Raw genomic sequence first — 11,054 nt, forward strand, 5'->3', positions numbered from 1 at the left:
TGTGAAAATCATATTTCCAAGAAAACAAAAAAAATTTCAGGTAGCCAAACAATTGTCGTATTTTTCTACCTGAAGTGTTTTTTATGGTCATCCACCTTTCCTACCATTAATATTAACCTTTTCAGGAAAATCTAAATTATTAGTAATGTTTTCTATATCTCTCTTTTTTATATATGTATATTTTTCATTATTTCTTCTTTTTTGTACTTTACTATTCTATATTTGTATTTATTTATTTAATAATGAACACATTGCTGTCCCCCTACCCACACTACTTTCACATTTGTATTATTCTTGAAATTAATTATTATTATTATTATTATTATTATTATTATTATTATTATTCATTTCTATCCTTCATTTCCCCTATAACACGTCACTCACTCTTCATTAAACGTCCATTTTCAATTACTGGTATCCTCCAATTCCCCATCTTTCTGTTATAAATATCAATATTCTTGTACTGATAAAGCCAACTCTGCCACAGCCAATATCAATTTTCTCTCTGTCTATCATTCTAAATTCTAAATGTCACTGTGGTATTTCAATCTGGCAGTCTAAGGTCTAAAATACACATAATATCTAAATTATAGCCAAATTACTATAGTTATTTCCCAAATCAGCTTAAAACAATATTTTACAATTTTCAAAAATAACCTTACTGGGGAGGAAACTTAAGTGGCATATTTATCAATTATCGGATTTTAGACCTTATAATTATAATTACACGTTGCCGCTATATGCAACAAAAAGAAATTATGTAGTACCTGAATAAAGGGACAGAGGCTCTGAAATAGGTTTCCTATTGGACCTTTTCCATTAATTTTGGCAGTCTGTGGCCCATAGGCTACAGCAACTAATGTCATCTGAAGATGGCATTAACTTTTTGCATTCCAGAGCTTTGGTAAATCCAACAGCCTAGCAGCCACATAAAAACATATGGGGAGAGATGTAATGCCACCCGAGTTCAGCTGACATGAGGATTCTGGCTGAGTTCAGACATTTTTTTAAAGTGGCAAGTGATTGCCCTTTAAAAAAATGTCCAAGATTGGCCGGAGTTCCGCAAGTCAGCCGAACTTGGCCGGCATTACATACTGCCCATAGTTGCTACATCTGCTGGTGGAAATAAAGGGACTATTGTAAATATCAGATTCATCTGCTGCAGTTCCTCCATGTTACATTCTTAATATTTGTTTGATACCCCCCAAAATCAATGTATTTGACAGATATTTTGCAAAACAATTATGAAAAATTGCTCCATTAAATTGTATTTGTGTAAATCCCAGCATTTAAAAAAATAGCTATGGTATAAGTAGTATAATCAATTAAAAACATAGAAACACATATGATGGGAATTTGCTAAATTAACTAAAATATAAATATCATAATTTATAATCAGATGCATGTTATTCAGGAATTTGTAATCATTGTTGCTTAGAAGAGAGATATTTACAAATAGCTTTTTTTACATCCTGATTTTTTAAAGTGTATATTACTGGGTTCAGCATTGGAGTCACAATACTGTACAATACTGAGATCAGTTTATCCTTGTACATTGAGTATGCAGAAATTGGTCTCACATAATTGAACATTACACTACCATAATATAATACCACCACTGTAAGGTGAGAAGCACAGGTAGAAAATGCTTTCTGTCTTCCTTGTGTCGACTTGATTTTCAATATAGTTACAATAATGTACATGTATGAGACAATTGTGCACAGAAAAGGGGTCCATCCAATAAAAACACCAATGGACCGTAATAAGGTTTCATTGACAGATGTATCATCACAGGATAAGATAAGAAGTGGTGGTATATCACAGAAAAAATAGCTGATCTTTTTGGAATGACAAAAGTGTAAACGGAAAGTGAAGACAGTGTGAACAACTGAGTTAATAAGGCCACTGAACCAACAGATACTTGCCAAAGAAATGCAGACTGTCTTTCTCATGTAAATAGAATATTGTAGTGGGATACATATAGCTAGAAAGCGATCGTAAGACATCATGCCAAGTAGAACACAGGCAGTGCCAACAAAAGTCACAAAGAAATACAACTGAATTACACAGTCTGTGAATGAGATAACTTTTCTCTCAGCCATAAGTACCTGTAACATTTTGGGCATAGTGGTTGAGGTATAGAAGATATCCAATAATGACAAATTTTCTAAGAAGAAGTACATTGGTGTGTTTAGATCCTTGTTTAACTGTATAACTAAAATAATTGCTGTATTTGATGTTAAAGTCAGCAAATAGATAAGAAGAAGAGCTACGAATACAGGAACCTTCATATTTGGATTTTCTGTTAATTCTAATATTAGGAAATCTGTGGATAAGGTCTGGTTTGTGGCCATTGTTTCAGTATTTATCGTCTGTGAAAAATAAAATATAAATGTTTTAAGTATTAATTATTTTTGCTTTTTTTCACAGTGGAGTGTTCTACAGTAATCTTCTCCTTACCTTTAGTGAGACCTACTGTTTTAGATGCTGTTGCAGCATCCTGCTCCACAACCCAGTACCTACAGAGGTGTCCTCGTACGTCTAGCTTCAATACCCCATGCACCGCAAGATGCCTAGCGTGAGTGAGCCGGCAGTTCCTGTGCAACTCTGCTTATGTCAGGCATCTTTTATTTTGCTGAAAATGCATTTTATCCACAGCTCTATGCAAAGTAGGCACACAAGCAGACTCTGCTGATTAAAATGATATGTGGCACCCCTATGTTCTGTATGCGACTGCGGCTGTATCGGCATATGAAAAAAATAGAAAAACAGACGCCTGGCATTAGTAAATGTGCTCACAACTAGACATGACTAGAAGTTCTGTTTAATGTGACTGCAGCAACAATCAAATCTGTACATACAGTCACCAGCTGGTAATCTGTATGACACCTCGCTCCTCTCAAGCTCTATTCTATCTACTAGTGTGTTTAACAGTGGGAATGGCTGTACCTACTTTATCTTCAATAAAACCACTCTATTGGTTAAGTAACTGCAATACAAAACTTGAGGAACTAAATGAGCGCTTCTGTGGATATGAGCTTGGCCTTGAATGACACTTAGGTTCCCCTAGTGGAACCAAAAAGACAGACGATAAATGTGGAGGTAGTGTAATGTAACTGGCGCTATCCACTGAACCAATAAAAGCAGGATATATATAAAATAACAAGATGTAAATTTAATTTAAAATGACAAACAGACAAGGATAAAAAATGTATAGACAATAATAGAGATGGCCTTCTCATAAAGTCTGTAATGTAGGATTGAGAAAAGTCAAAATCCTACCAAGGATGATGTGTTGGAGCCACACGTGTAAATGCACATGCTCCAAGGCTTGAACAGAAATATTTCCCAGGATAGTTGACGGTATTCTTCTTTATAGAAATCACAGGTGAAGCATTCCAATGCTTTTTGAGACACAGCAGGTCTCTTCTTCAAGGGAAATATTTTGGTTGAAGCTTTTGAGCCATGTGCAGGGAGAACCTGGTTACTCTACACATTTACACCTGCAGCTCTAACATATCATCCTTGGTAGGATTTTGACTTTTCTCCATCCTACATTACAGACTTTACGTCACTGAAAGAGTGCCATCTATACATTTTTTATCCTTGTTGACTTGTCATTTTAAATTAAATTTACATCTTGTTATTTTATTTCTTTCCTGCTTTTATTGGTTCAGTGGATAGCGCCAGTTATGTGACACTACATCCACATTTATTGTCTGGTTAAGTAACTGGGCTGTTCTTAATTGTAAGGCATCAGCTGGTGTGTACAGAAACTCTGCTACATCCTCAAGCCTGTACACAGATATTTCCAACAGGTTATGGTCCAAGACACAAAAGAACATGTGACCTGTGAGTCATACAGTATTATTAAACAATATCCAATTTGGTTTATAAAGATTGCTGTAATATTAAACAGCACTACTTAATATAGCAGTAATAACATACAGTGTATTCAGTATACCAATATACAGGTAAAATTACATATTACTGATACTTAAGTATTAATAGATTTTTGATTATAGCAACTTATCTTAAGTTTGTGAACTAATAATGTGCAGTAACTCTTTTACTAAAACACAATATGCACAAAAACCGATTAACAAAATATTGTTGCCTTAATAATAGTACATTTCTTGAGAGTTGGTTGATAATTTATAAACTTTGGCCTCTGTTTAAGTAATGCATTCATAACTTATTTCATAAGGGCTAAAAAAAGCAAAAAAAACAAATAAATATAAAAGGTTTTTAAGAGGTATAATAGTAATGTTCTTTTGAGCAATTTGTTTTCATTTTTAATTTTCTTCATAAACTTTTATTGGAAAATGACATTTCAAATGACTATTTTGGTCTAATTCCAAAAGTAATGTCTAGTTTATTAATCTACAGTGCTATGAAACACTGATATTCATAGAAATATCAACTTTGCAAACAATGAATTTCTCACCTTTAAATACAATTCAAGTAACATCCTTTTAACTGAAAATAAATCATAGAAGCAAATAAACGTAATTTAAATTTTACATGCTTTCTTTAGATTTAAAACTTGTAATTCACAAAATGTTAAATCAATCAGGGTGTATACGTGTGTGTGTATTTATGTACATTGTTTTATTTTATTTTTTTATTAAAAGTCTAAAATTAACGATATGATATTGACTAAAAGTCATGTATTCATAAATGTATGTTTTTCCTTATTATAAAATGATGTTAAAATTACAGTCATCTTAAAAAGTACATATTTTAGCCACAGTGGGTATTCTGCTAAGGGCAATGGACTACAGTATATAAGTAGCTATTAATAAAATCTGTGAAATAATAGAAAAGCAGACCTACAGTATTTCTAGAATATTTGAAAGTACAATATATTGTAAAAACAATGGCAAAATCTTCATTTCTTTATGTATGGTTGCTTATTTCCCAAAAATCTGATCTGTACACATATTGTCTTGTTTTCAGTGAGATATCATGCTAATTTGTATTTCAGGATCTTAAATACACTTATACTGTGTGCTTGGGGACAACAATTAAGAATATGTTTCATCATGAAAACCTAAGGGAGATGATTATTTTTCTTAAGATAATTAAATTTTAATTACTATTTGATGACTATGTTAAAGATTAGAAAAAAAATTGCTTTCTAGTGCAATAAAAAGTTTTATAATGTTGAATAATACAACAAATTTTTCTGGAGTGGATTTCCTTATACATACTAGAAGTCAATTACCAAAATAATGAATAATTGATACAGCAGTCTGTTTAAAAGCTGTGTTTAATGATAATCAGGATAGAAGATTTTGCCTGTACTATATAGTTAATCTATTAAAAAATAGATTATCTTCTGTGGACAAGGAAGTTCAGAGGTTTCCAGAGAGATACAATCTACAATATACTAAAAATCTTTACCTGCCTATAGTAAGTTGGGACCTGGCAAGAATTTTTAGATCCTTTCTTTCTCTCCTTTACCAGTGGTCACATACCAAGTACAATACAACTTAATCAGTATTTAAAGTGCCTCCAAGTAACAGCTACTGTATAAGAAGCTGCTACACTGGTACTGTATAATATGTTCACTAGGTTAGCATACTGTAGGTACTAGAGATGAGCAGGTATGGTTCTCAGAGAACCAAACCCCCTCCCCCCAAAAAAATCCCATTCTGAGCCTGGATCCGAGTCCTGCTCGGGACTTCCCGCCAGACTCAGAAACCAGAACAAGGCAAAACGTCATAATCCCGCTGTCATATTCTCATGGGTTTTGGTTTACATATAAACAGCCGTGCATTGCCACCATTTTCACTCTTGACTTGGAGAGTAAGGGAGATAGACCTCGGTCTCTCTGTGGGTGGTGGTGTTGGGTGGGGTCAGTGTGTGCTCTGTAGGGGTGCTGCTCCAGTCACTGTGGTGTACCTGTGCTGTTAGGGGTGCTGTCCTGGCTGTCACTGTTGTTCAACTTTCATGTGCTGTTAGAGGTGCTGCAGTTGTACATGGGTGTTGGTGTCCTGGCTGTCACTGTGTTGTACAGGGGGCAGGGGCACTGTCCTCCTGTATGCTGTCAAAATATATGGGTGCTGCTGTTAAAATAACATTACACTGGCCCTGTATGCTGTAAAAAGTCAGGGTTGCAGTTGTTAAAATAAAAGCAACAATAATATAGAATTTAAGAAATACCCCTGGCGCTACCACCTTTCTAAAAGAACACTTCTAAGTGGATACAATATAACCTTCTTACAAACTTCAAATTTTCCAAATTAAAATGTCCTAATGTCCTTATTCTGCTGCACTTGTGGATGTTCTCCTTCTGTATCCAATCTGGAGCAGTTGCTTGTAGTAATTCAATGCAGAGTACATATAGAAGTAAAAATATTGAAAAATAGTGCAATACAATTCATAATGATGTCAATTTATTTTCATGATAATCACAATTAAAAAAATAATTTCTCCATAAGATTTAAAAATTTCTTCATCACACAATTAGTGTAAAATTGGAGTCGTATCGTGCTTAGCTCCTGGTGAGGAGCAAAGGAGTGAGCGAATAATGGGAGGTTCCAGTTTCTTCCTTCTCACCTCCAAGCTTAACACCAGCGCCAACCATGACAGACTGTTTTGGATGCAGGTAAGTTAGCCAAGTATAGCCTCCAATGCATTTCGAGTTGCTCTCAACTCTTACTCAAGGCAGTATGGCCCTTACCTGCATGCATCCATACTTTAACTAAACGTTTACCTGGAAGTGCGCTCCTAACCTCCATCAATTAACAATGATAATCCATATTAGTTCAGCAGCAAATATAATATAAAGTGATAGTATACATATAGATGGAATGTTAACATAATTCACAATATAAAAAACAATATAAAAAACCTATTTCATAAATCCTTAGTGTACCCTCTAAAGGGATCACTTCCTGTTTACATATGGCATAGAAGGTTCACATTACATTTCTATTATCTATTTTCCCTTCCTACTTTCCACAATAATAATGTTCAGCTTGGAGGGGAGAAGGAAGTAAACCGGACCCACCCACTATTCACTCACTCTTTTGCTCCTCACCAGGAGCTAAGCACGGTATGACTCCAATTTTACACTAATCGTGTGATGAAGAAATTTTTAAAACTTATGGAGAAATTATTATTTTTAAATGTGATTATCATGAAAATAAATTGACATTATTATGAATTGTATTGCACTTTTTTCAATATTTTTACTTCTATATGTACTCTGCATTGAATTACTACAAGCAACTGCACCAGATTGGATACAGAAGGAGAACATACACAAGAGCAGCAGAATAAGGACATTTAGACATTTTCATTTGGAAAATTTGGAGTTTGTAAGAAGGATATTGTTACTTTCTTGGTGCTCAGAATGAAAGAGGTGTTGCGTAATGAGTCCAAAGCACCAGAACGTGACGCTGAAATTAAGGCAAGGTGTGGTAATAGCCCCTAGCAGCCTACCTCCGTTGTTTCACCCGCATGGTCAGTTTATGCCTGCGAGACTGTGGTTTCTTGGGCCTACGGCAGCCGCGTTTGAAGGGCGGATTAGGTCTGCCCAACTCCGATGCCCTCAGGTCTTAATGTGAGACAAGGCGTAAACCGAGACGGGATGATAACAAGGGGACCTCTAACTAAAGCAAACTAAGAGCTAGGGGCTACTAAAAACCTAAAACTAAACGTATGTGCGACACCCCGCCAAAGGAAAAGGACAACAAAGGTACTACTATCCATACCCTACACGGCACCGTCATGTACCAAGGAGGACAGTTAGGGCGGAACCCTCCGCAAAACTCCAGTAACTAGAATAACTAAAGAATACAGCGGGCTTGGCCGATGGACGCGGCAAAGCCGCTACTCACGAAACCGGTACAAATGCTGGCAAACGGACAGGAACCCCCAATGTAGCTGACACAGGCTCTCAGGACCGTGGGACAGGCAGAGTTCCAACGACTGACCAGTGGACACCAAGGAACAGGATACGGGATCAGGAACAGACAAAGCCACTGGACTTCTGGACAGGACCGCTTCAAGGCAAGAAACTGGATCAGACACTGGATCAGACACTGGATCAGACACAGGCCTCCTGGACAGGAATGCTTCAAGGCAGGAAGCAGCTAGACAGAAAGCTATCACCGGCGTCTGTGTAATGCACTGAGACAGAATATAACAAGGATTTCTTCCAATCACAGCAGGGACCCTGATTAATTATGCCATGCAGCTGCCCTGTTGCACGACTCCAAACTGACAAGGGCAATTAACAAACAGGTGAGGCTAAACACATGGAAACAGGCTGCAATTACACAGACTCACCACCAGCGGCCAACAAGAGTCTTTCTAAACCAGAGCAAAGGAAATCCTGGCCTGCAAGAGAACTATAACATAAAATACATGAACAGGAATGAACCACTGCTTGTGGTGCATAACAGTACCCTCTACTTAAGGGTCGACTCCAGACACCCCATGACACCCACGGGGAACAGAAACAGAAGTATAACATAAAATAAATAACCAAAATGCAAAACAGGAATGAACCACTGCCGTGGCTCATAACAGTTATATTGTATCCACTTAGAAGTGTTCTTTTAGAAAGCTGGTAGCACCAGGGGTATTTCTTAAATTCTTTATTATTGTAGCTTCTGTGGTTGGGTCCCACCGAGAAATACTAGGCAAGATTTTTTTCTCCACCAAGCGCCCATGTTTTTTTCAATTTCTTATCATTATTGTTAAAATAAAGGCACACTGGTCCTGTATGCTGTAAAAATATAGGGGTGCTGCTATTAAAATAACATTACACTAGCCCTGTATGCTGTAGAAATTCAGGGGTGCAGTTGTTAAAATAAAAGCACACCAGTCCTGTATGCTTTAAAAATCTAGGGGTGCAGTGAAAATAAATGTACACTGGCCTTGTCTTATATGCTGTAAAATTACAGGGGTATTTTGAAAATACAGGGGTGCTGGGACTGTCCGCGGTTGCAATGTCTAGGCCTGAACTTCACAACACTGTATGGGAAGAGGAGACTCCTACCACCATTTGCACACACTCTGCAAGTGCATGGAGGAGCACTTGCACAGGGTGAGATTGGGGATGTCACTGTAGAAGTACACCAGGATTAGGAGTATATGGGTGTAGATGGTGCTGTGGAGGAATTTGATGATGAGGATTCTGATGGTGATGTGGTTTGTTTGAATAAGGCACCAGTGGAGACAGTTGTTGGCCATGGGATGGAAAAACCAATTGTCATGCCTGGGCAAAATACCAAAAAAGCCACCTCTTTGGTGTGGAATTATTTCTCCACAAATCTGGACAACAGGTGTCAAGCCATCTGTTGCCTTTGTCAATCCATAATAAGTAGGGGTAAGGACATTAACCACCTAGGAACATCATCCCTTATACGTCACCTGCAGTGCATTCATCATAAGTCATTATCAAGTTCAGAAACTTTAGGTAATAAGCAGTCCACTGACACTGAAATGATGTGGTTTGTTTGAATATTATTTCTCTGTGAGGATGTAAACACTGAAGGGAGGTGTCTGAGGATGAGGACGACATCTTGTCACTGTAGAGCCAGTTTGTGCAAGTAGAGATTAATTGCTTCTTTTTTGGTGAGTACCCAAACAAACCAATAATTTCAGCTACAGTCGTGAGGCAGACCCTGTCACTGAAATGATTGGTTTGTTAAAGTGTGCATGTCCTGTTTATACAACATAGGGGTGGGTGGGAGGGCCCAAGGACAATTCCATCTTGCACATCTTTTCTTTGACACATTTTTCCAGGGGTGCTGCCCTATATGAGGTGCTACCCTTCTGCCCTGTCAGTCCAGGGGGGCTGTCCCACTGTTGCTTAAGTCCAGGGGTGCTGTTGCCTGTTTGCTGTGCTATGTAATTCTCCAGGGGTGCTGCCTATGCTGTATAAATCCAGGGGTGCTGCCGTATAATTCCAGGGGTGCTGCTTTACTTGATCCTAGTTTTAAATGAAAGCCTAGATCAGATATTAAACAAGCTTCAACATCATAAACAGATTTGTGAAAACATAGCCGCAAAGGTAGAAATGCAAATTGCAAAAGTGTTTTTAAATAAAGTGGGGAGAGACCACATTTGGGGCCAAAGTAGGTGTGACTCAGAAGAACAAGCAAAAAGACAATGAAAAGCGCTGTCACCAAAAATATACATTTATTTAAAAAAAATATATATATATGTATTACTTACATTTATTCACTATAACACACACAATTTAATAAAACCAGTTCTCCTAAGAATTAAAAACTGTTCTGCTGACTCAATACTAAGGAAACTATGTTGCTTTGGTTTTGATTTTTATACATAATGTAGCCTTTTCTTATCTATGCTTAGAGAAGCTCTTTGATACACTGTAGAGATGTTAAATTGCAGTATGATCCTCAGGTGTTTTTTAATCAAAGAAATATCTAGGATATACAAGCTCCATGCATGGGCTAATTAGATATGCGAGAGCACTAATGTCCTTAGATTTTATAATAATTGTAAGATCCACAATTTCAAACACATCCAGCCACAGGATTCTGTTCAGTTCTTACTGATTTAATGCTGGCAACTCCGTTACAGCACCTGACTGTATGGTCCGGTTTACTTTTTAAGAGACTTTTGCTGGGGTACAATATTTAGGCACAGTTCTGTATGTTATTTGTAATTGGAGCATAGCCCGCTCTCAATTAACAGTCTATTCACAAGCAGTGCTTACCCCCATCTCTATTCCTGTACGGACCAGAAGATTTCCTTCACAGGTTCAGGAGCTGGCCACTCGTAGGTCACGCTGCGGTGAAGATTAACTGTCCAGAGCTCGGCTGTCAGTCTCCGGCTACAGCTATCCAGTGTGGATTAGTCAGTGGGATGAAGTGCAGCTACCAGCGTGGAGTGGTCAAACAGAACAGGAATGCAGGATACTTAATGTGTTTCTCAGCCTCAACACAGGGGCTGTTTCATCAGAAGTCTTCAAGTATTTCAAATCTAGGGGAGGCAACAGTGCCAACTGGAGTTTATGAGCCAAGAGAAAATGGTGAAAGTTAGCATAAACAGCTAGTACATCA

At 37.4% G+C, this 11,054-nt stretch overlaps 1 protein-coding gene across 1 annotated transcript; it reads right to left on the reverse strand.

Moving 5' to 3' along the window:
* Nucleotides 1-1,424: 1,424 nt before the first annotated feature.
* On the reverse strand, nt 1,425-2,354 carry LOC134965036 (olfactory receptor 5V1-like). Its single transcript, XM_063941639.1, has one exon. It carries the CDS (start codon nt 2,352-2,354, stop codon nt 1,425-1,427), a length of 930 nt encoding a protein of 309 aa, XP_063797709.1.
* Between the last annotated feature and the right edge of the window lie 8,700 nt (nt 2,355-11,054).

Source organism: Pseudophryne corroboree, chromosome 1, assembly GCF_028390025.1.
Source record: "Pseudophryne corroboree isolate aPseCor3 chromosome 1, aPseCor3.hap2, whole genome shotgun sequence".
Lineage (NCBI taxonomy): Eukaryota > Metazoa > Chordata > Amphibia > Anura > Myobatrachidae > Pseudophryne > Pseudophryne corroboree.